Source organism: Orcinus orca, chromosome 12, assembly GCF_937001465.1.
Source record: "Orcinus orca chromosome 12, mOrcOrc1.1, whole genome shotgun sequence".
In the NCBI taxonomy this organism is placed as follows: domain Eukaryota; kingdom Metazoa; phylum Chordata; class Mammalia; order Artiodactyla; family Delphinidae; genus Orcinus; species Orcinus orca.
Genome location: NC_064570.1, coordinates 79,246,195 through 79,272,633, shown reverse-complemented (window position 1 = coordinate 79,272,633; position 26,439 = coordinate 79,246,195). Strand labels below are relative to the sequence as shown.

The 26,439-nt window shown below is 41.8% G+C and overlaps 1 protein-coding gene across 4 annotated transcripts in view; it reads left to right on the top strand.

Moving 5' to 3' along the window:
- Nucleotides 1-26,439, top strand: part of KCNQ5 (potassium voltage-gated channel subfamily Q member 5) — a 581,761-nt gene that overhangs the window by 376,676 nt on the left and 178,646 nt on the right. For all 4 annotated transcript variants that reach the window (XM_033428637.2, XM_049695430.1, XM_012533108.3 and 1 more), the window contains exon 2: nucleotides 3,747-3,837. In XM_033428637.2, coding sequence (XP_033284528.1) covers nucleotides 3,747-3,837 — 91 coding nt within the window. The remainder of the gene's footprint in view (nucleotides 1-3,746; nucleotides 3,838-26,439) is intronic.

Here is a 26,439-nt window from a genome sequence, read left to right as displayed (position 1 = left end):
TGCTTCCATGATTCCCAACTGGAGAGAACCCCTCCCCACTTTCAGGCACTGGGGCATTTCTCCTAGCACGTCTGTCTCTACCCTTTGTGATGACCCTGTGTGTTCACCTCACACACGGCACTGGTTCCTTACAGGTAGGGGCTGCTTTGATTTACGCTCGTCCCTCGGTTGTGCTTGGCATGACATCTTTTGCGGACATGTTTTCAGTGGAACCAAGATGATTCCTATGCAAAAAATGAACTTGCAGGAATGACCTGCCTTACGTTTTTCATGAACCACCAGAGGATAAGCTAGCTAGCCGGTGTTCACTCACTCTACCCTGTTGATTACTTAGTGAATTTTGGTGACACTGTACTTGCACCTGGCCTTCACCCACATGGGTGAATGGCCTAGAGTGTCCTTCTCCCCAGCCACCCAGCCGTTGTGCTGACCAACTCCTCCTGGGCCTTCAGGGCTCATTTTGGTCCATACGTGCTTCAGGAAGTCTTCCCAACCCCCAAGTTGGGCTTCGTGGACATTCCACCTGTGCAGTCCTATGGAACCCAGAACTTTGAAAGGTGCCACACTTGGTGTCATGCTCTGCTGTCACCATCTTGAAATTCTTATTACTTTTTAAACAAAGGGCCCTCACGTTTTCACTTTGCACTCAACTCCACAAGCGAAGTAACCAGTCCTGCCTAATCCCTCCCCTCTTGTGTGCTCCTGGCGTCCCCTGTACCTTCCCTGTCCTTGGAATCATCACGCAGAACTTTAATTTTCTTTTTACATCTGTTTACTACCCTGTATGCCTCAACAGATCCTGAACTCTGAGAAGGCAAGAAAAGAAAATCTTATTTATTGTTACATCCCTGTGGCTCAGCCTGGTATTATATGCTTAATCAATATTTGCTGATTGGACAAGTGGATGAATGGTTGAGGAAAGGAAGGAATTCATTAATGAATGTATTTGTTCATCAAAGCCCCTCAGGCAGCCAGGGCAGTGCAGGTATTTGGCTTGCTGTAGTCAGGTGGGTCCTCATAGAAAAAACAGAATTCTAGCACAGAAACTACTCTTATCAGAAAGGGGAGGGTAAGATCAACTCAAGGAAGAAAATGGGCAAAGTAGTGACATGAAGGGAAAAAATTAAGCAACACCCAGCTGTTAATGAAGAAGCCGCTAGCAAAAGGGCTCGTGATGTAGGTCTTTTTGTTTTTGCTTTTTGTTTTTAAATAGGATTTACTTTTTTTAAAATTTATTTATTTAGGGCTGTGTTGGGTCTTCGTTTCTGTGCGAGGGCTTTCTCCAATTGTGGCGAGCAGGGGCCCCTCTTCATCGCGGTGCACGGGCCTCTCACCATTGCAGCCTCTCTTGTTGCGGAGCACAGGCTCCAGACGTGCAGGCTCAGTAGTTGTGGCTCACGGGCCCAGTTGCTCCACGGCATGTGGGATCCTCCCAGACTAGGGCTCGAACCCGTGTCCCCTACATTAGCAGGCAGACTCTCAACCGCTGTGCCACCAGGGAAGCCCCTGTAGGTCTGTTTTGAGCAAACACGGAGATCATGAGGCTGCCGTTGGGATGCCCTTGGAAGAAGGTGTCTTAGTGACTGAGTCATCCCCTGCTTGCTTCTCTGAATGTTTTCTGCTGAACCTGGACTCAGGAGGCATCTACAGATAACAGCCCCTCACTGGAGGCAAGCATCTGTCACTCTTTACTTGATGCCACGTCATCCTCCAAACTCCCTCAGTGATCCCTGGATTTCACGTTCTCGTGAGTAGTTCGGGGGTCTGTAGGTGCGCTGGAATTTGATGTCTAGTTTACAATTCCCAGTCTGCTAGGGCCAATTTAAAATATAGTCCAAACAATCCTGAATCATCAGGTACATGAGACAAAAGTATGATGAGTTGTTATTAACTCACATACCAGGTTTTCTCCCTAGTAGAGTCCTTCCTCCTGAAGGCTTCTGCTGTTCAGAATAATTACCTCCCTCTCAGTTGGAAGAGATAGAGAAGTACCCCCAGAAGTCTTGCTGAGCCAAGAACATCACTGCCATCCTCCTCTGTGCTCCTCAGCGACACCATGTGGCAACTCAAGGACAACAGTGCTTGAACCCCTCTTCCTGACAAGCAGCCAGGGATGAGTCACAATATGTTCTTAATTCTCAGTTTCCATATCTGCAAAATGGGAACAATGAGATTTCTACTGCATACATTTGAGAGGATAATGTGGATAGTGCATGTGAAAGGGGCTTAGCTCAGTATCTCGCTTATACAAAACCTCCGAATGTGAGTAATTATCAGCATACCCACTTCGGGTTCTGTGCTGAAATAGATATAAAGAAATAAGGAATACATGGTATCAATCAGGAGTCAGCAAACTTTCCTCTAAAGGCCAGAGAGTAAATATTTCAGTCTTGTGCTTAGAGCACAAGTCTCAGTTCTGCAGTTCTTGTGTGAGCGCAGCCATAGGGAATACGCGGGTGAATGGGTGTGGCTGTGTGCCAATAAAACTTTATTGGCCTTGGGCTTCCCTGGTGGCGCAGTGGTTGAGAGTCCGCCTGCCGATGCAGGGGACGCCGGTTCGTGCCCCGGTCTGGGAAGATCCCACATGCCGCAGAGCGGCTGGGCTCGTGAGCCATGGCCAATGAGCCTGCGCGTCCGGAGCCTATGCTCCGCAACGGGAGAGGCCACAACGGTGAGAGGCCCGCGTACCGAAAAAAAAAAAAACCACTTTATTGGCCAGATTTGTCCCCAGGCCATAAGTCACCAATCCCTGGCTATCAGCCCTTGGTGGTAGAAAGACGTGCAGATTCATCAGGGCAGGTCAAGAGGAGGCAGAGGCCAGCTGTACTAAAGAACACAGAGCTCATGTTTTACAGGAGATTGTAGAGTAAAAGGTGAGATGGGTACGATGTGAGTAAAAGTAAGAAATATGACTTTTAGGGAAAATAGCTCAGATATTGGGATTTTTTTTTTTTTTTTTTGAATTCCAGGATAAGTAACTTCAACTTTAAAACTGAGCCTGCCCTTTTTATTAGACGTTTACTTTGGGAACTCGGCTCCACCCCCCCACCGGACTCCAGAAGTTCCGTATTTCTAGAAATAAAAATGTCTGTAGATGGACTAGTAGAAAATGCTCTCTGTCACTGCAGCACAAGTAGGGCTGGGGGCATTTCTCTAGGGGTTTGACCGGAAGGGAATGGAAAGCACATGGGTAGCAGAGGAAGTCATTTTCTATTCTTATTATTACTATAAAGAAATGGCAGATGAGAAACCAGGAACAACATTAGACTCTGAAAAGGAGCCAGTGGCTTAGTAAGCACTTAGAACCCTTGACAGTTCACCAAAGCTGCCGAACGGGGGCATGAGTCTGCTCCTTTGACAGGAGAGCAGCTACCACTTATGGTCCCGAACAGGAGAACAAAACACATCTGGGCCTTTCAGGACCCCTGCTTGGGAAAGCCCTTTATAGGAAATTTGCAGATTCTTAGCTGTGGACATTTAAGTACAGCACGCAACACACACGCATACATACACGTGCACACACACATTCATCCTTCTCATCAGTAAAGTTGCAAAGGAGCCCCATTTGCACCGGACATCACATTGTATTTTGATATTCAAAATGGCTAGTCCCTTTTAGGGCTGTTATGATTTAATCAGTGCCAGTTTAAATGGATCTGGTGCTTTAGCCATTAGAAATAAGAACTTAAGTCTGTCATGCTAAGGCAAGTTTCTCATCAAATTTCTCTTTTTCTGTTGTTTTACAGTTTTCTCCTTGTCTTTGGTTGCTTGATTTTGTCAGTGTTTTCCACCATCCCCGAGCACACAAAGTTGGCCTCAAGTTGCCTCTTGATTCTGGTAAGTGAAACATATGAACAAAAATGTACATAAAGTTTACATAATACAAGAATTGTCTATAATATTTATGCAATGCATTTTGTCCCACGAAAAGTTATCTCTAGAAAAAAGAGAGTTTCTGTGAAGTGTAAAAGTTTCAAAGGTCACTGAAACATTTGCCTGCCGTTTTAACCTTTAGTCAATCCCCAAGAATACATAGAAATATTCTAGATTGCTATTACTTAGCAGTATCATGTGTTATAGTTGCATCGTAAGTAGAAGGCAATACTTGGAAGCAGGTTTAATTATGTTTCTCTATGGTAATAAATTATAAGAAGAATCAGCATCTCTGAGGTCTCTTACAATATTGCTAAAAGTTACAGGGTAGAGAGTGTTTTCCAATAACCACAATTTAGCAGTAACTATGTATAGTCGGCCAAGAACCATGAGCATATGGCAGGCACCTCCTAAGAAAACAGAAGGCTTCATGCTCTTTTCAGCCAGCAGACTGCATTATGAATTTTGCTGCTAATGAAGTTACCTGGTGAGAAGTTCTGCAGTTTGCTCTGTTTCCATTATGCTGTCAATCCTCAACCACAGAGAATTGCTCAGTTCATTTTAAAATGGAAAAATACCCCAAGATATTTTAGTCTGAATTATTCTGGGCCTTTTAAACTCTTATACTTTCTATTACAACTGAACTATAGCGCTGTATACTCAAATCACATCTGATTGAAAGTTTGGTTCATTTACATCCATTTTGACCCACTCACTCGGTCCCCAAAATCAAACTTGACAGTCTCAGGACTGTCTGAATGAACTATAAATTGGAACAACTCACTTTTTTCCATAAAACCTGCTTGACTAGAGAGGAAAAGAGAGAACGAGTGGGTGGGGTAAGATGGCCATGTGCCTTAATAAATAGAAATTGGTTATGCACAGCAGCGAGCATTTAATACAAGAAAAGTATTCTTACCTTGAAGGTGGGAAGTGAAGGATGTGAGCCCGTACAACCTGGGCAGCTGCTCTCTCCCCTGTGCTCGCAGAGGCTGGTTTGTGCTTAGAGCGCCAAGACTTCATCAAGTCTCTGCCCTGTGACAGGGAGAAATCACTTTTGAACCTGGAACAAATCTGTCCCAATTCGTCTCCATACAAATCGTGCTCAGCGGTATATTGCTAATGTCAGGGTTACTCTGTTGAAACCCAAGATAGAAAACAGATAGACCGAAGAGCCCACTGGGGATTTGTTCCATTTACAAGGTTCCATTCGGGTAGCAAGTGGGCCTTTAGCCTCATGCACCCCTTTGATAACAACAAATGGTCTGAGCCAAGGTCTAAGGCAGAGCTGGCTTTGGGGTACATATACAGAACTACAGCTAGGAATTTTAGATCGAAAATATAAATCTGATTTTTAGACCTGGGAGCAAGAAAAACTGGATTTACTGCATGACCAATGGTATATATTATGAGTAAATCAAGCATTAAGAATCTTGTAAAAAGGTTTCTTTTATAACCAGGTCAAGAATCCAAAATATGAGGTTTACATCCTCCAAATCTCTGAAATATAAATTCAGTCACTGCTAATGAGTTTCTAAATAATCCAGAGAAACTTACATTATTCAAAAGCCAAAAGCTGGTTAATATCATGATTTTTAAAACTTCCTGAGCAGTGGACAACTGACCAGAGTTCAGTAACTAGAGTGCATGTGAGCAGATAAAAATGTAGACATTTTACACATCGCTCATCTTTTTTTATTTTGCCAGCTTTATTGAGATATAATTGACATATGATATTGTGAAAGTTAAAGTGTGTAACGTGACAATTTTATATACATATGTATTGCAAAATGACTACCACAGTGAAGTTAGTTAACAGTTCATCACCTCACATGGTTGCCATTGTGTGTGTGGTGTGTGTGTGTGCATGTGTGTGTGGCGTGTGTGCGTGTGTGTGGTGAGAACTCCTAAGATCTACTCTTTTAGCAAAATGGTCAAGTGGACAGTTCAGTACTGTTAGCTATAGGCACCATGCTGCACATTAGATCCTCAGAACTCATTTGTCTTATAACTGGGAGCTTGTACACTTTGACCACCTTCACCCATTTCCTCCACCCACACCTGCACAACCACCAATCTACTGTGTTTCTGCGAGTTCAGGGGTCCCACATAAGTGAGATCACACAGTATTTGTCTTTCGCTGTCTCACTTATTTCACTAAACATAATGCCCTCAAGAGCCATCCATGTTGTCACAAATGGCTAGATTTTGTTCTTTTTATGGCTGAATATTATTCCAATGTGTGTGTGATATATATATCACATCACATCTTCTTTACCCCTTCATCTGTCAGTGGACACTTAGGTTGTCTCCATGTCTTATCTACTGTAAATAGTGCTGCTGTGAACATCGGCATGCATGCGTGCAGCTTTTCGAATTATAGTTTTCTAGGGATGTTTGCCCAGGAGTGGCATCGCAGGATCGTATGGTAGTTTTCTTTTTTATATTTTGAGGAACCTCCATACTGTTCTCCATAGTGGCTGCACCAATTTACATTCCCACCAACAGTGTAGGAGGGTTCCCTTTTCTCCACATTCTGGCCAACACTTCTCTCTCACTTTTTAATAATAGCCATTCTAACAGGTGTGAGGTGATATCTTATTGTGGTACTGATTTGCGTTTCCCTGATGATTAGTGATGTTGAGTTCTTTTCATATACCTGTTGGCCATCTGTAAGTCTTCTTTTACCCCTCAGTCTTTTTTTTTTCCTCTAATGCCCTTGTTTTTAATCAGGTCTATTGAGATACAATTTACATAGAATAAGCATCACCCATTTTAAGTGTATAGTTTCATGAGTTTTGAGAAACACATATTGTCATGTGTATTAGTTTCTTAGGGCTACTGAAACAAAAGTACCACCAAAGTATACTTATATATATATATGATACCAAAGTATCATATATATTTCATATATGTCATATATATGATAATTATATACATCATTATGTTGAGTGAAAGAATTAGATATCATGGAGATAGTCTTGTGTTTGGCTTCTTTTACTCAACATAATAATTTTGATATTTATTTGTATATTTTTTAATTGAAGTATAGTTGATTTGCAATGTTGTGTTAGTTTCAGGTGTGCAGCAAAATGATTCAGATATATATATATATGTATATACTTTTTCATTATGGTTTATTATAGGATATTGAGCATAGTTCCCTGTGCTATACAGTAGGACCTTGTTGTTTATCTATTTTATATATAGTAGTATGTATAGGTTAATCTCAAACTCCTAATTTATCCCTCACCCCTCCTTCCCCTTTGGTAACCATAAGGTTGTTTTTCTGTGTCTGTGAGTTTGTTTCTGTTTTGTAAATAAGTTCATTTGTATCATTTCTTAGATTCCACATATAAGCGCTATCATATGTTTCTTGTCTTTTTCTGGTTTACTTCACTTAATATGATAATCTCTAGGTCCATCCATGTTGCTGCTAATGGCATTATTTCATTCTTTTTTTATGGCTGAGTAATATCCCATTGTATATATGTACCACATCTTCTTTATCCATTCATCTGTCGATGGACATTTAGGTTGCTTCCATGTCTTGGCTATTGTGTATAGTGCTGCTGTGAACATTGAGGTGCATGTGTCTTTTCAAAATAGAGTTTTCTCCGGATATATGCCCAGGAGTGGGATTGCTGGATCATATGGTAGCTCTATTTTTAGTTTTTTAAGGAACCTCCATAAATTGGCAGTACCAATTTACATTCCTACCAACAACGTAGGAGTATCCCTCAGTCTTGAATGCCTTTAGATTTAGCAAAGTAGAAACCAGTCCTTTTACGCAAGTGAGGCCTTTGTATTAAGCAGTGTAGTAAGTGCTGCAGATGGATGGTCTCTGATAGCCGTTGCTACATGGCTTTCTGTAGGGAGAGAGTTTGCGTATCCTCCTATTTTTGTGCTATAGTGATAAATTGTCGAGGTGTATGTTTTAAACCAAAGTGTAATCTTAAAACCTACCTAAAAATATTTGGACTGTGTTGCGGGTCTAAGGTTTTACTGATGTTACTCTTTTCATCAGTGTTTTCTCCAAAGACTGTTGTGTTTTATTTGGACAAAAAAAGATCAAGTGTAGCCTTTGTTTCTTTTCTTTTTCTTATTTAGTAATAAACTAGAAAAGCATGTGTATTTTAATTCTTTTCACTATCAGTTCATATAGTTAATTATAAAAGTTCAATCAGTTGTAGAATACTGGAAAAAGCCAAGAGAAATCTTAATTATTTAGGGACTGTTGTATTTATTCTTTTACCATGTGTTTTTGAAACAGTTAATCTGATTTCAAAGTCTGTCTATCCTCTGAATTTAACCAAACACAATACATAGAACACAATTCTGACCCGCATTGTCTTTAGTTCCCAAGATGAAGCATATCTAAAGAATTGCCATCCAATAGTAATAGGAATGGCTTTTAAATGTCTGCAGCAATTTACAGTAAAGTCACTTTTGGTCACAAATACAGCACAGGTGTAAATTTTGAAGACTTATGTGTAAATCACATATCACAGTTGCATATGTTTTCATAAGTCTGTCCATTTGGGGTTTTTTAAAACAGTTTAAAAGATATTCCCACATTCTAACTCATTCTATTTCTGGCAAGTAGAAGACACCCACTCTTCCGACAGGGAGCGCCTTTAGGCAGACCGGCCCCTGGACAAGCTTCCAGGGTACTCACCTCCTTGACACTCGCGCTTTCCACTTGTTTCCTTGAGCGCACCAGCATGTTAGGGGCAGGTGCCTCCTCACCTCCTGGGGTCCCCACGGAGTCCTCCGCCTTCTGTTCCCCACCCCAAGGGGAGACTCTCATCGTTCTCATTCAGAACTGCACTCCCCCTGCTAGTGAGTTCAGGAAACCACTTCTCTGTGTCTTGGTTTTCTCATCTGTTAAAAGTGGGTAGTAATATCTGCTACTTCATAAAGTTGTGAGGATTAAATCCCAGTGCTTAGCCCTGGGCTCAGCACAGAGAATGCATCAAATATTACAGTCACTGGCTCTTCCATATACAGTGGAACCTAATGGGGGCACAAGGGCAGTGAACCGGGGGTATTTGAAAAGGCTGCATTTGAGATCATATCGTACTTTTGTAATAGAAAACAAGTATCTCACCACAAACACTGTAAATTACGGCAGCTCTTCACATAGGCGTGTCCATCTAACCAGAAGTGACTCGTTGGCACGCATTCAGTGCATGGCTCATGTGCACAATAACCTCTTATGTTGGGTGAATAAGGAAACAGATTTCTACTCTTGTAGTTTTCTGGTAAATGCATCTGATGACCATGCTCATGGCTTTCAAAGCTCTTCCCTCAGTGTCAGCTGGCTGGGTGGAGCCCTGCTGAGGGATAGCCCAGGATCTAACAGAGCGGCTTGCTCAGCTCACTCTGGGCACAGAATTTAGGAACTCGAGAGGACAATGCAAAGCCGTGTGCCCAAGTGCCAGGGACAGTGAAAAGCTGGTGTTGATTTCCTAGGTTTTGTAAATTCTTCAGAACTGTAAGGGAACTAGCATTTTTTAAAGTACCTTTCACGTATCAGACTCCTTGATTTCTTATTAAAACAAAAGAAACCAAAAAAACCTTGCTATGTAAGCATTATTCCTCCCATTTTACCGTACCACATTGTACAAGAGCCAGGCTGCGTCCCAGGCCTGGCTGCCGCCTCGCACCCTCCTGTGCTTCAGTTGAGACTGATGGGTCTCCCCAGTGTGTTTCCAGGGCTCAGGGAAGCTCTGCCGGCTGAGGCTTCCGTGTGGTTCTGTATATGCCAAGTGATGCCCGCGACCCTCTCATTTAGATTGTTAGTTTCTTTTTTCTTACAGAGTCCATCTACAAAGTTATCACAAATGGGTGTATCCCTTCACACCACTAGCAGTTCTTTGTATCAACAATTCCAGGGCTTCCCTGGTGGCGCAGTGGTTGGGAGTCCGCCTGCCGATGCAGGGGACACGGGTTCGTGCCCCGGTCCGGGAAGATCCCACATGCCGCGGAGCGGCTGGGCCCGTGAGCCATGGCCGCTGAGCCTGTGCGTCCGGAGCCTGTGCTCCGCAGCGGGAGAGGCCACAAGAGTGAGAGGCCCGCGTACCCGCCCCCGCAAAAAAAAATTCCAAATCTGATTTTGTAAACAATCAACAGCCCGATCTGTGGGGTAAACAGTCCCAGCTTGCTTTGTGCAGGTGAGCTGAGCACCGTGCTGGTGAAGGGAGCGCTCCTAGCTCCAGTTAAACTATTGTGGAAAGTTTCGTTTTGGTTTGTTTTGATTTCATGAGCCTGAGGTTGTATGTTTCTGCATTTCATATCCCACCTCTTAACAGCAGTGCTGTTTTGGAGTGCATTTCCTTTGTATTGGATATCTTCTTGTCTTCCAGATTAATTTTAAAGTATTCATTTTGGCCTTTAAATGTAGATTGTCCAACATGATGATTTGTACATATTTCCAGTGACAAATCTTCACCTGATGACTTCTCCTCTTAATGAAAATGATGTATAGCATTTGCAAAATTTTCACTGAAGGTGGTCATTTCTAAAATTGCCCGCCCACAAGCAGTAAAAGGAATGTCGTTATCAGTTTTAGCAAGAAGAGAGTATCTCAGCGTGTTTGCTCCCCTGCCCTGCTGTGTTAGAAGGGCTCCCAACCACAAGTGGATTGTGCTAAACATCTGGACGAGACTCAAACACATGGTCAGAGATCCAGGTTTTCCCAAACATCTTAGCTGTTTGGCACCTTCTGAATAGAGTTTATGCATATTTGCTGGTTTTGTTTCATGTAGCAAAGCAAACATGGGTTTGCTGTTTCTGTGCACAGTGAATCAGTTCCTGAAATGTGTACAAATCCAACTTAGGCAGATCTAATTATATCTTCAATGCACTAGTGTAGCTTACTATTTAAAGAAAATCTGTAGTGCATTCTTTTGTTAAGTGTAGAGTCCCCCCTGAAAAGCTAATAACTACATAATTAATATGTGTTCCATGTTTGTTTTCTTTTTCTAATGTGCTTACACGCGGGGTTTTGTGTTGTTTTTTTTTTAATTCTGTACACTACCTATTATGTTACACGGTATTGAAGAATTAGACAGGTTGTTAACCATTTCCCATCTGTCAGTATTGGCAGAGTGGGGAATCAGCCACAGACACATTTACCCATCCTTGCAAAGTAGAAAGGCTTGCGCATAAAATTATATGGATTTGATGTAGAAGATTACATGAGATCTTTACGTTTAAAGCTCTGGCATGAACATCGTAAGACAGGATAACAGAATGTCAGGACTAGGTTCCGTTCGAGGGTCTTCAGTCTTCCATGGGTAGGAGATGTGAAGTGATCAGAACTGAGGAATGAGCAGTGCTCCTGTCTCTTCATCACACCCCTGTAATTTCCTGCAGAAAGCGCTCACAATATCCCAACCAACACTGAAAACTGCCGTTATTTTCCTTTGCTTGTCTTTCATCAAGGCAAATGCAAATAAACTTTAAAATGATTCATGGAGGCTAATGACCCTCATCAATCTGCTGATGGCTGAAAAGAAGATGTAGGAGCAGTTTGCACCTACACTGAATCTTAACCGAGGGATAATAATACAGTAGGGGAGTTGCTCTGTGAAAAGTACTTCAGATCCAGAGGGAAGAGTTGTTCAAGTTGAAGATAATGGAATTATGCCTGAACAAGACCATGTCTCTATCCACAAGTAAGGAAGCGAAGAACTTCCGCACTTCTGACGTGAGCACCGGTGTCTCACCAGGTGGTCCAGTGTGTGTCACAGAACCGCTCTGCACGGTTCTGTGTCAGGACATGATGAGCAGCCCGCAGCCAGGCCCACACTGACGCTGACCCACTGTGCCCTTTGACGCCACAAAGGCATATTCAGCCGAGAGGGAAAGAGAGCGACAAGGTGGTGGTAGAGGGTTGCTAGAAAATGATAGAGTCCAAGAGGGGTTACAGCAGAAGGAAGAACGCCCTTCCCTTACCACCTTTCCAGGTTTAAGTAATTTCCACCGTTTGAAACCTGCTCAGACACCTGCTTCTGCCTGGAATGAACTGGCTCTTCCCTCGGCTTCCCTCAGCAGCAGCCGCTTGATGGTGAATCTTCTCCCTTCTTCATTTACTCCACAGCATTTCGGTGGCTCCCAGTGTCCGTGAGGCTTTTGGGGGGAAGCTGAGGATACAGCAATGAGCAAAGCAGGCAAAACTCTGTCGTGGTGGAACGCACATTTGTGTTGGGAAGACATAGAGTAAACAAATGAACCAGTCAAGTGTTAAAAATAAAAGTAAAGCAGGAAGGGGCTTCCCTGGTGGCGCAGTAGTTGGGAGTCCGCCTGCCAATGCAGGGGACGCAGGTTCGTGCCCCGGTCTGGGAAGATCCCACATGCCGCGGAGCGGCTGGGCCCGTGAGCCATGGCCGCTGAGCCTGCGCGTCCGGAGCTTGTGCTCCGCAATGGGAGAGGCCACAACAGTGAGAGGCCCGCGTACCGCAAAAAAAAAAAAAAAAAAAGTAAAACAGGAAAAAGGAATAGATAACTGGGTGTTTCCATCGTGTGTTCAGAGAGGTCCACCGGATAGCGTAGCTCCTAGCAGAGACTTCAGTGAGGTGGGGCAAACCGCCGTGCAGCAATTAGAGGAAAGAACGTACCAGGCAGATGGAGCATCCAGGGTAAAAGCCTCGATAGGGCCAGAGGACCAGGATGATGGAGGGAGAGGAAGCCAGAGGGGGCGGAGGAAAGTGAGGCATGGCTCGGACTGTACAGCTCTGGAGCACAGGATCCAAAGCTGACTCAGCAACAGCACTTAGTACAGTGGGAGCTGGTGGCAAATTATCAAGAAATTTGATGAAAGAAGATGGCAAGACGGCCAGTGGTTTAATTGCACAGCATTAGTATTGAAATGTTCACAGTATCACAGATATGGCACTAAAATTAAGCCCCAGTGCAGTGCCTGACTTAGAATGGACCGGAGTAGGGTGTCACTGGTGCAGCCCTCAGGGGGCAGTCGATGTCATTCCCCCTCTCCTAATTCCCCGGGCTCTGGGCCTTAATTCGCTGCAGTTTTAACTCAATTTATATGAAGTGCCTCCTACCTTCCAGCCCCTGTGCCGGGGACTGGAGCCCCAGATATGAGTAAGGCACTGTCCTGCCCTGGAAGCAGATCTAGAGCACATTCCTGTCTACAGGCTCTGACACAGAAAAAAATGAAAAGCCTTGAAATCATGTGTTTATAGAGAATAAATTATGAAATTAGGAGATGAAAGAAAAATGGGTTAGTTTGACATTTTAATTCCCACTTTAACATATATGGACAGAGAGAATAAACCTACCTCAAGTCATTGATTTCTCATGAAAACTATGGATAAGATTACCAAAATCTATTTTCTACATAGGTACTACTGATCACGCTTATATAGGGAATTTGGGGTTGGAACTATATAAAGGCAAAGCTGGAAGCGATGGGATGGCCCCCTGTTCCTGTGCAGGCCTGTGTCACCCTCAGATGTCAAATACTGGGTTGGAATATGGGGGTCCCTGTTCCCCTGAAGGCCTACCTCATGCTCAGATATTGAATATTGGGTTGGAATGTGGGGGTCCCTGTTCCCCTGCAGGCCTACCCCATGCTCAGATATTGAATATTGGGTTGGAATATGGGGGGCCCTGTTCCCCTGCAGGCCTACCTCATGCTCAGATATTGAATATTGGGTTGGAATATGGGGGTTCCCTGTTCCCCTGCAAGCCTACCTCATGCTCAGATATTGAATATTGGGTTGGAATATGGGGGGCCCTGTTCCCCTGCAGGCCTACCTCATGCTCAGATATTGAATATTGGGTTGGAATGTGGGGGTCCCTGTTCCCCGTGCAGGCCTATATCAGGGGTCACGATTAAGGTGAAAAGACACATCATACTTCTGCAAAGTAGAGAAAAAATTGCCAAGCTGTAAATGGCAGCTTGACAAACAACATTACAGGCTGGATTCCAGGAGGGTGCTGCAGGCCTGGCTTCCTCTGGGGCTGGAAATCATAGTGAACCCACAGAACACACTGGAAAATGGAGAACAGAATGGAGACTTCCGAGTGTGGCCGGCCCTCCAGCTGCGGCTACTGGAGACCACAGGCGTGTCGGTGCTGCAAGACCTGCGCATCCGGAGAAACCCTGGACAGCCCCCTCCGGAAACAGAGCAGCGTCAACCGAGACACCCTAGGGTGAGGCCGGGAGTGGAGGAGCGCCAGCCCCGGGTGTGCAGGCAGGAGGGGGGACTCACTCTGGCCCCCGCTGCCCACCCCTAACTCTCCTGAACTTCACTTCCTTAAATCAGGTGGCATCAAGTACAAATAGACATCAAGTGCAGCCTTCAAAGAAAAGAACAATCCCAGCCTGGCCAGAGGGCGTCCTGCACGGTGCGGGGAGTGGGGGGGGTGCATCCTGCCTCTTTGGCCTCTTTGACTTCATGGATGGTGCTAATGGGCGAACATGTGACCTGATGACACACCTGTGAATCTGATGGGGGCTGCAGGGTTCTGCCCCACTTGGCCAACCCATCTGCGTGTCTCCTGCAAGCTGCTTCCTGGGTCACTCGCTGGCTTTGCCCTGGGGTCCCCCACAGTGGAGCTTGCATGCTCAGGGTCACTGTAGCTGGGCAGGGATGGGCATCCCACCGCTCAGGCAGGCAAGTGTGTGTGACCAGGTTGGGAAGCTTGTCTGCTTGTAGAGCCCAGGAAAGAGCTCCGGGCTGCGGTCAGAAAGGGGAAACATCAGAGGGGACGTTCAGAGGACAAGTGCTTCCTCGAGTCCCCTCTGCAGCCTGAAGGATATCTTTTACCTTGAGCTGCTCATCGATTCATTCATTCATTTGTTCACTCATCGAATATTCGCTAAGCACCTATCAGGGATGCTGTGAGCCAGAGGCCCTGCCCACAATACACACCAGCTGTACACTGACACTCATACCTTCCCTATCCCTGTCTGTCATAGTTCCTCAAAACCATTTTTCTACTTAAATCAGGTGGAGAATTTTTGAGTATTATGCAAATGCAATTTGTTCTCTTTCTTCACAATTCCGTAATGCAAATTGCCTCATATGTGATGCTCAATTGGGTAATGATGTCAACGTAACAGGGAAGTTAAAGATGATTTTTCCCAAACGGCAGCGACTGAGCGTAAAGCACATCCGCCTGGCTGAACGCAGCAAGCCTGAAGGTGCGCACACCGCCATGGCGCCTTCTTTATTTTGGAAACTCACTCTGCCTTGCAAGTGCCTATGGGACGATTCTTCCCAACCTGTGCAAACGAAACATATGTAAAGCGATACATCTTTAGCACCACTGTATTTTGTGCAAACTGCTCCTCTCTACCTGTGACATGTGATGCGGGGCCCTTGTCTCCAAACCCAGCGGCCTGCACCCTCCCAACACACCCCATCAGGCTCTCTCCACATTGATGTAGGTGACGGCCAAGATTGCTGAAGCAGCTCCCTGTTAGAACTCAACATCTCTTTTTAACTGTACTAATATCTTATTAGGATTGTTGTTTATGTTTGGTTTCTGTTTAGAAAGTTCCATAGGCTCAGAGTGGTTTGCCCTAACTCTATTTCTCTATTTTTATCATAAGCCCTGATCTTTTTACTGAGCAATCTTTCCTAAACCTGGCTTTTTATCGATGCATTTATTTATTTATTTTTAATTGAAGTAGAGTTGGTTTACAATGTTGTGTTAGTTTCAAGTGTACAGCAAAGTGATTCAGATAGATAGATATTCTTCATATTCTTTTCCATTATGGTTTATTATAGGATATTGAATATAGTTCCTTGTGCTATACAGTAGGAACTTGATATTTATCTATTTTATATATAGTAGTTTGTGTCTGTAATCCCAAATTCCCAATTTATCCCTTGCCCCTTTTCCCCTTTGTAACCATAAGTTTGTTTTCTGTCTGTGAGTCTGTTTCTGTTTTGTAAATAAGTTCATTTGTATCATTTTTCAGATTCCACATATAAGTGATATCATATGGTATTTGTCTTTCTCTTTCTGACTTACTTCACCTAGTATGATAATCTCTAGGTCCACCCATGTTGCTGCAAATGGCATTATTTCATTCTTTTTATGGCTGAGTAATATTCCATTGTATATATGTACCACATCTTCTTTATCCATTCATCTGTTGATGGATTTAAGTTGTTTCCATGTCCTGGCTAGGTTGTTTCCATGTCTTGGCTATTGTATGTAAGCAGTGCTGCTATAAACATTGGGATGCATGTATCTTTTTGAATTATAGTTTTCTCCAAATATAGGCCCAGAGTGGGATTGCAAGATCATATGGTAACTCTACTTTTTAGTTTTTCTAAGGAACCTTCATACTGTTTCCACAGTAGCTGCACTAATTTACATTCTCACCAACAGTGTAGGTGGGTTGCCTTTTCTCCACACCCTCTCCAGCATTTCATCAATGCATTTCTTGCACTGTGGTAGGAAAGCTGGTATAAGTGGGTTCGAGTTTATCCATTCTGCCAGTTCAGAAGCACATGCTGCATTCTGCTCGATAATATGGGCTTTTCAAGTGAAAGGCATCAGAGCATCCTTAGGTCATAAGGATGACATGGGAGGTGTCATTCTTAGGTCAAATAAATCACAGGGATAAAAACCTGTGTCAGATGATGGTTTAGTGTATTCTTCATCCAAACTTTTCTACTCTCCTTTTTATCAAGCTATGTTAAAGAAATCTTTAAGCCTTACAAACCTATTCATCAAAGGTTCAAAATTTTTTTAATTAGCCAAAATTTTAATAAAGGAAACTTTTATGCAGTTTAGATAGAAAAATAATGCTGCTGCAGGTTGAAACAAATTTTAAGACTGTTAGAGCAAATTGAGAATATTTTATTTAAAATATAAGTTGATTTAATAATCGTAAACTTTATTTTTCACCTTAACTCTATGAATTTTGACATCTTCTCAGTACATAAAATCTGTAACATTTGGATTACTCTGTCTTTTCCTGCTTTAACTTAAAGTAAAATTCCAAATAATTTTCAGACTTAGAAGATGCAGTTCTTAACCTTGCCGCACACAGCCTTCTCACATCTCTCTGGTGCTTCCTGTTTCTCTAGGCTTATTTCTGCACCAGTTTCCCTTAAAGGTGCCCACACAGGTAGCAATGGGTGTATGCATACCTGTGTGCACATGTGTACACACACACTCACATACTCACAGTCACACTTTACACTACAGCAGTAGCAAACCATTCACACTTTCCAGGAACACTGCCTCTGTGTTTTCACAAATGGTAATTCTTCTATTTGAAAGCCTGGCACTACCACTTCCCTTCACCACCGTGGCAATTCTTACTCGTTTGTTAAGTCTCATGCCCCCTCTCCCTGGAAGTTTTCACCGACACCCCAGGAGCTGTTACACTCCCTTCCTCTGTGTTCTGGGGTCCAGCACAGCTCCCAGGGGGTGGTCTGTAGCAATGGGTGGTTGATAACAGTGTTCACCGTGTTCCAGTATGATCGTTGATTTCCAAACATTTTATTTCTGCTAGACTGAAAACTATCTAAAATCAGAACTACATGTTAGTGGTCTCTGTATTTCCTAGTTTGTACCACACTGCCTAGCAAGTAATGGATGCTCAAAAGACGTGCAAATAAACTAAATGACCCAGCCCCCCAATCCAGAGTAACCCAATCCAGTTACCTACTCCACATGCAGTCTTGTTTTCTCAGCGCTATGGCATTATCACGATTTTATTTATTTTTTTGCATACTTGTGACTGTTTTTCATTATTGGTGTCTGTCCCCAGAATGCAAACTCCTTAAGAGTGGGCCTTGTTCTATTCACCACTCCCACCCCAATGTCTGGAACAAAACAGGTACTCAATGCCTGGGAGAACAGAGGTGCAAAATAAAGCTATCAACTGTGCAAAACGAATGACTAGATGCAGATATTAGCGTATAAATTCAGTGCTTGCATAGAGACATTAAAGTACTCTGGCTCCAATCAATCTTTTAATTTTAGCAGTATAAAATTCCCAAAACAATTTTTCATCCTTTGGAAGATCTGTAAAGGCAAGTATAATCAAGTGATGTCGAGCACAAGTTTCAAGATCTAAAATAAAATGACTATTTGCTAACTTTTGCCTCTTTTTTTTCCCCGCTCGTCCTCGTTTTCTCCTGAGCTTCAACTACCCTTCTGAATCTGGGATCATCAAATATTTATGTTATTAAAGCAAATACTCTTACCTAGTATCAAAGCAGGCTGATCATTAACATAAAACGTGAGTTTGTAGCCAACATTAAAAATGAATAGGATCATAAAACAAGAGAGAGGGGCTTCTCTGGTGGCGCAGTGGTTAAGAGTCTGCCTGCTGATGCAGGGGACACGGGTTCTTGCCCTGGTCCGGGAAGATCCCACATGCCACGGAGCGGCTGGGCCCGTGAGCCATGGCCGCTGAGCCTGCGTGTCCGGAGCCTGTGCTCCACGGCGGGAGAGGCCACAACAATGAGAGGCCCGCGTACCACCCCCCACAAAAAAAAAAAAAAACGAGAGAGAGTTACTGCAGTGACCAGTTATTCAACACTAACATATTTTAATTACAAAGTCATTTAGCAATGACTGACTCCTTCACTAATGATTTCTAGAGGCAAAAGCAGTAGGGACTAATGCCTTCAAACAGCTTCCTACGGTAGTGTTTTAGGTCAACTGCACCTAACCTAAGATGTAGTCATCACTGTCTCCTAGATCTCACGCAATCCGTTATCTATATTTCACTTTGACGCAAAATTTTGCTTTAAACCCTGCACTAAACCAGCATTTCTTTAATACCTATTATGTTCTAGGCTGTACGCCCTAGCCTCCTCCCTCATCTCATTTGGATTATTCTAACTATCTTTTCCCATTTTTAACCTAAAGTAAAATTTCAAATAATTTTCTGAATTAAAAGACCAAGTTTCTTGCCTGGAGAGAGAAAGAACCAAAAGTGAGTGAGAGAACCAAAAGTAAGTAGAATTAGAAATTATGTGATCCATCAATATGATGGTAAAATAGAAATGGGTAAAAAGAACAATTGGTTACAACAGAGGAAGTGACTGATTCTCCACTGCAAAATGAGGAAGGCTCCAGATGTGGGGACCTTTGAGCAGGGTCTAGAGTCACAAAGGTCTAGGTCAGTCTGGCTCAATTGTAGGGGATTCAGGTTGACAGAGACTCAGAGGAGGGTTGGAACCAAACAGAGAAGAGCCTGGTTTTCTAAAGTAAAGTCATTTGGATGTTATGCTGTAAGTGATGAAAATCATAAGAGGCCTTTAAGCAGCACAATGACCTGATCAAATTTGGTTTTGAGAAAGCTAATTCAGACTGCACCTTGGAGGATAACTGGAATAGGGAAGGAGTTATTAAAGAGTTTAGGGATAAACTTATTAAAGAGTTTAGGGATAAAATAATGCTATCAACCCCATCTCTCAACCAAATGCTGAGTGCTCCAGATGTTAATAAAAGTATATGTTGATACTGTGACTTAAATGTTGAAATCTTTGAGCATCGAGAAGACTGTTTTAAGCAGTGCTGAGCTGTGCAGAGGAGGTGGTGGGTGACACCTGGGTATGCAGGGTGCTTCTGCCCTCTTAGCATCCTCAGGCTGGGGCATGCTTCACACAAGTTGAGTGTGGTTATTTGCTTTGATGATTTTTCCTGTCTGATGGAAAGAGAACCTATTTAAACAATGCTTTTGTTCATCTGAAATACCAGTCTTATAAAAAGTGCCTAGTCACCACAGTTGTTAGAAATTTCCATCTGACAATTTTTTAAAAATTGTTGGCCATCAACGGAAACATAAAAATGAATTCTGGCTCTGGCTAGGGTCAAATCATGTTGAAATTTTATTTCATGCCCCTATATTTCTGAATATTACTGAGTCAAGAGAAAAAGTAATCCCTCATTTCAGATGGATTTTTCTTGGAGATTTTCCCAAGCAATTAATTCTTCTCTTTGGCTTTCCTGATCTCACCACCAGACAATCCTAAAATTTGGTTTTTATAATCCCCAACTATCATTTGATGACAAAATGGAAGCACACATATTTAGGTAACCTAAAACTTTAAACTATTTTTAAAATAATTATTTTCCTTTGAAATTACTCTGTCCTAATGATGTAAATGTTGATGCCAGTGACTGAACTCTTATATTGATATTTGCTGCTCAGGTATTTGAACAGATTGGATGTCAGAGGCTTAAGGCAGGAGGCAGGGCCTTGCAGCCAGAAGGGATGAGAACGAGCCCCTGCACACCAGCGTACCCACAGCAGTTGATCGGCAACAAAAGAAAGGTCCATGCAGCCCACAGAGGTGGGTAAAGTTGCAGGGTTTTAGAAAGCATTCGAACTTAAGAGATCACCCACATAATCATATATGTCTATATAGATATAGATGTAGTTACATATGAACCCCACAGTAACCACAAACCAATAGTCTATAACTGATACACATGCAAAAAAGAGAGAGAGAGAAAGGAATCCAAACATAACTAAAGATAGTCATTAAATCACAAGAGAGTAAAAGAAGAAGAAAGGAAAAAAACAAGAACTACGAAACAACCAAAAGACCATGAACAAAATGGAAGTAAGTACATAGCTATCAGTAATTACTTTAAATGTAAATGGACTAAATGCTACAATCAGAAGACAAAGAGTGACTGAATGGATACAAAACAAGACCCATATATATGCTGCCTTCAGGAGACTCACATCAGCTCTAAAGATGCACACAGACTGAAAGTGAAGGGGATGGAAAAATGTACTCCATGCAAATGGAAACAAAAAGAAAGCAATACTCATATCAGACAAAATAGACTTTAAAATAAAGACTGTAACAAGAGACAAAGACGGACATTACATAATGATAAAGGGATCGATCCAACAAGAAGCTGTAACAATTATAAATATATATGCACCCAAGAAAGGAGTGACTGATTACATAAAGCAAATATCAACAAACATAAAGGGAGAAATTGACAGTAACACAATAATAGTAGGGGACATTAACACCCTACTTACATCAATGGACAGATCATTCAGACAGAAAATTAATAAGGAAACGTTGACCTTAAATGACACATTAGGCCACACAGGCTTAATAGATATATATGTAGAACATTTGACCAAAAGCAGCAAAATACACATTCTTTTCAAGTGCATATGGAACATTCTCCAAGATAGATCACAAGCTAGGCATGTCTCAGTAAACTTAGGAAAACGGAAATCATATCAAGCATCTTTCCCAACCACAATGGTACGAGAATAGAAATCAACTACGAGAAAAAAAAATGCAAAAAATACAAACACATGGAGGCTAAACAATACTACTGAACAACTAATGTGTCACTGAAGAAATCAAAGAGGAAATCAGAAAATACCTGGAGACAAAGGAAAATGGTAACACAGTGATTCAAAATCTATAGGATACAGCAAAAGCAGTTTTAAGAGGGAATTTTATACAAACCTACCTCATGAAACAAGAAGCAATGTACCTCAACATAATAAAGGCCATGTAAACCAGCATCAAACCCACAGCTTTCAGCATGCTAAAAGCATTTCCTCTAAGATCAGGAACAAGACAAGGATGCCCACTCTCACCACTTTTATTCAACATATTATTGGCACTCCAAGCCACAACAATCTGGCAAGAAAAAGAAATAAAAGGAATCCAAATTAGAAGGAAAAGCAAAACTGTCACTGTTTAGAGATGGCATGATACTATAATTAGAATATTCTAAAGAGGCCATCAAAAAAACTATTAAAATTACTCAGTGAGTTCAGTAAAGTTGCAGGATACAAATTAAGGTAAAGAAATCTTTTGTATTTCTATACACTAGCAATGAACTATCAGAAAGAACAACTAAGAAAACAATCCCATTTACAATAGCATCTAAAATAATAAAATACCTAGGAATAAATCTAACCAAGGAGATAACAGACCTGTACTAAGAAACTATAAGAATTGATGGAAGAAACTTCAGATGACAGAAACAAATGGAAACATACACCTTGCTCATGGATTGGAAGAATTAATTTGTTAAAATGCCCAGACTACACAAGGCAATCTACAGATTCAGTGAAATCACTATCAAAATTTCAATGGCATGTTTCACAGAATTACAGCAGATAATTCTAAAATTTGTATGAAAACACAAAAGACTCTGAGTAGCCAAAACAATTTTGAGAAAGAAAAACAAAGTTGGAGGTATCATGCTCCCTCATTTCAAACTATACTGCAAACCTACAGTAAGCAAACAGTATGGTACCAGCACAGAAACAGATACATAGATCAATGGAACAGAATAGAGAGCCCAGAGATGAACCCACACTTATGGGGTCAATTAATCTAGAACAAAAAACCCAAGAATATACAATGGGAAGAAGACAGCATCTTCAGTAAATGGTGTTGGGAAAACTGGACAGCTACATGCAAAAGGATCAGACTGAACTACTTTCTCACACCATGTGGAAAAATAAACTCAAAATGGATGAAAGACTTAAATGTCAGACCTGAAACCATAAAACTCCTAGAAGAAAACGTATGCAGTGCACTCTTTGACATTCATATTAGCAATGTTTATTTGGATATGTCTCCTCTGGCAAGGGAAATAAAAACAAAAATAAACAAGTGCTACATCAGACTAAAAGGCTTCTGCACAGTGAAGGAAACAATCAACAGAATGAAAGTGCAGGATTGGTTCAAGATGGCGGAGTGGAAGGATGTGCACTCCCTCTTGCAAGAACACCGGTATCACAACTAACTGCTGAACAATCATCAACAGGAAGACACTGGAACTCACCAAAAATACATACCCCACATCCAAGGACAAAAGAGAAGTCACAAAGAGTTGGTAGGAGGGGTGCAATCACAATAAAATCAAATCCCATAACTCCTGGGTGGGTGACTCACAAACTGGAGAACACTTATACCACAGAAGACCACCCACTGGAGTGAAGGTTCTGAGCCCCACATCAAGGCTTCCCAAACTGGGGGTCTGGCAACGGGAGGAGGAATTCCTAGAGAATCAGACTTTGAAGGCTGGTGGGATTTGATTGCAGGACTTCAACAGGACTGGGGGAAACAGAGACTCCACTCATGGAGGGCACATACAAAGTAGTGTGCGCATCAGGACCCAGGGGAAGGAGCAGTGACGCCATAGGAGACTGAACCAGACCAACCTGCTAGTGTTGGAGGGTCTCCTGCAGAGGTGGGGGAAGGCTGTAGCTCACCACGGGGACAAGGACACTGACAGCAGAAGTTCTGGGAAGTACTCCTTGGTGTGAGCCTTCCCAGAGTCCGCCACTAGCCCCACCAAATAGCCGGTAGGATCCAGTGTTGGGTTGCCTCAGGCCAAACAACCAACAGGGAGGGAACCCAGTCCCACCCATCAGCAGTCAAACAGATTAAAGTTTACTGAGCTCTGCCCTACAGAGCAACACCCAGCTCTACCCACCACCAGTCCCTCGCATCAGGAAACTTGCACAAGCCTCTTAGCCTCATCCACCAGAGGGCAGACAGCAGAAGCAAGAAGAACTACAATTCTGCAGCCTGTGGAACGAACACCACATTCACAGAAAGACAAGATGAAAAGTCGGAGGGCTATGTACCAGATGAAGGAACAAGATAAAACCTGAGAAAAACAACTAAATGAAGTGGAGATAGGAAACCTTCCAGAAAAAGAATTCAGAATAATGATAGTGAAGATGATCCAGGACCTTGGAAACAGAATGGAGGCAAAGATTGGGAAGATGCAAGAAACGTTTAACAAAGACCTAGAAGAATTAAAGAACAAACAAACAGAGATGAACAATACAATAACTGATATGAAAGCTACACTAGAAGGAATCAATAGCAGACTAACTGAGGCAGAAGAACAGATAAGTGACCTGGAAGACAGAATGGTGGAATTCATTGCTGCTGAACAGAATAAAGAAAAAAGAATGAAAAGAAATGAAGACAGCCTAAGAGACCTCTGGGACAACCTTAAATGCAACAAATTTCACATTATAGGGGTTCCAGAAGGAGAAGAGAGAGAGAAAGGACCAGAGAAAATATTTGAAGAGATGATAGGTGAAAACTTCCCTAACATGGGAAAGGAAATAGCCACCCAAGTCCGGGAAGCACGGAAAGTCCCAGGCAGGTTAAACCCAAGGAGAAACATGCCAAGACACATAGTAATCAAATTGACAAAAATTAAAGACAAAGAAAAATTATTGAAAGAAACAAGGGAAAAACAACAAATAACATACAAGGGAACTCCCATAAGGTTAACAGCTGATTTCTCAGCAGAAACTCTACAAGCCAGAAGGGAGTGGCATGACATATTTAGTGATGAAAGGGAAGAACCTACAACCAAGATTACCCTACCTGGCAAGGATCTCATTCAGATTTGATGGAGAAATCAAAAGCTTTACAGACAAGCAAAAGCTAAGAGAATTCAACACCACCAAACCACCTCTACAACAAATGCTAAAGGAACTTCTCTAAGTGGGAAACACAAGAGAAGAAAAGGACCTACAAAAACAAACCCATAACAATTGAGAAAATGATAATAGGAACATACATATTGATAATTACCTTAAACGTGAATGGATTAAATGCTCCAACCAAAAGACACAGACTCGCTGAATGGATGCAACAGTAAGACCCATATATATGCTGTCTCAGACCTAGGGACACATATAGACTGAAAGTGAGGGGATGGAAAAAGATATTCCATGCAAATGGAAATCAAAAGAAAGCTGGAGTAGCAATACTCATATCAGATAAAATAGACTTTAAAATAAAGAATGTTACAAGAGACAAGGAAGGACACTACATAATGATCAAGGGATCAATCCAAGAAGAATATATGACAGTTATATATGCACCCAACTTAGGAGCACCTCAATACATAAGGCAACTGTGAACAGCTATAAAAGAGGAAACCAACAATAACACAGTAATAGTGGGGGACTTTAACACCTCACTTACACCAATGGACAGATCATCCAAAATGAAAATTAATAAGGAAACACAAGCTTTAAATGACACAATAGACCAGAAAGATTTAATTGATATTTATAGGACATTCCATCCCAAAACAGCAGATTACACTTTCTTCTCAAGTGTACGTGGAACATTCTCCAGGATAGATCACATCTTGGGTCACAAATCAAGCCTCAGTAAATCTAAGAAAATTGAAATTATATCAAGTATCTTTTCTGACCACAACGCTATGAGATCAGAAATCAGTTACAGGGAAAAAAACGTAAAAAACACAAACACATAGAGGCTAAACAATACATTACTAAATAAAGAAGAGATCACTGAAGAAATAGAAGAGGAAATCAAAAAATACCTAGAGACAAATGACAACAGAAGCATGATCCTAACCTATGTGGTGCAGCAAAAGCAGTTCTAAGAGGGAAGTTTATAGCAATACAAGCTTACGTCAAGAAACAAGAAACATCTCAAATAAACAATCTAACCTTATGCCTAAAGGAACTAGAGAAAGAAGAAAAAACAAAACACAAAGTTAGCAGAAGGAAAGAAATCATAAAGATCAGAGCAGAAATAAATGAAATAGAAACAAAGAAAATAATACCAAAGATCAATAAAACCAAAAGGTGGTTCTTTGAGAAGATAAACAAAATTGATAAACCTTTAGCCAGACTCATCAAGGAAAACAGAGAGAGGACTCAAATCAAGATAATTGGAAATAAAAAAGGAGAAGTTACAACAGACATGGCAGAAATACAAAGCATCCTAAGAGACTACTACAAGCAACTTTATGCCAATAAAATGGACAACCTGGAAGAAATGGACAAATTCTTAGAAAGGTATAAGCTTCCAAGACTGAACTAGGAAGAAGTAGAAAATATGAACAGACCAATCACAAGTAATGAAATTGAAACTGTGATTAAAAATCTTCCAACAAACAGAAGTCCAGGATCAGGTGGCTTCACAGGTGAATTCTATCAAACATTTAGAGAAGAGCTAACACCCATTCTTCTCAAACTCTTCCAAAAAATTGCAGAGGAAAGAACACTCCCAAACTCATTCTATGAGGCCACCATCACCCTGATACGAAACCCAAATAAAGATACTACAAAAAAAGAAAATTACAGACCAATATCACTAATTAATATAGATGCAAAAATCGTCAACAAAATACTAGCAAACAGAATCCAACAACACATTAAAAGGATCATACACCATGATCAAGTGGGATTTATCCCAGGGATGCAAGGATTCTTCAATATATGCAAATCAATCAATGTGATACACCATATTAACAAACTGAAGAATAAAAACCATATGATCATCTCAATAGATGCAGAAAAAGCTTTTGACAAAATTCAACATCCATTTGTGATCAAAGCTCTCCAGAAAGTGGGCATAGAAGGAACCTACCTCAACATAATAAAGGCCATATATGACAAACCCACAGCCAACATCATTCTCAATGGTGAAAAACTGAAAGCATTCCCTCTAAGATTAGGAACAAGACAAGATGTCCACTTTCACCACTCTTATTCAACATAGATTTGGAAGTCCTAGCCACAGCAATCAGAGAAGAAAAAGAATA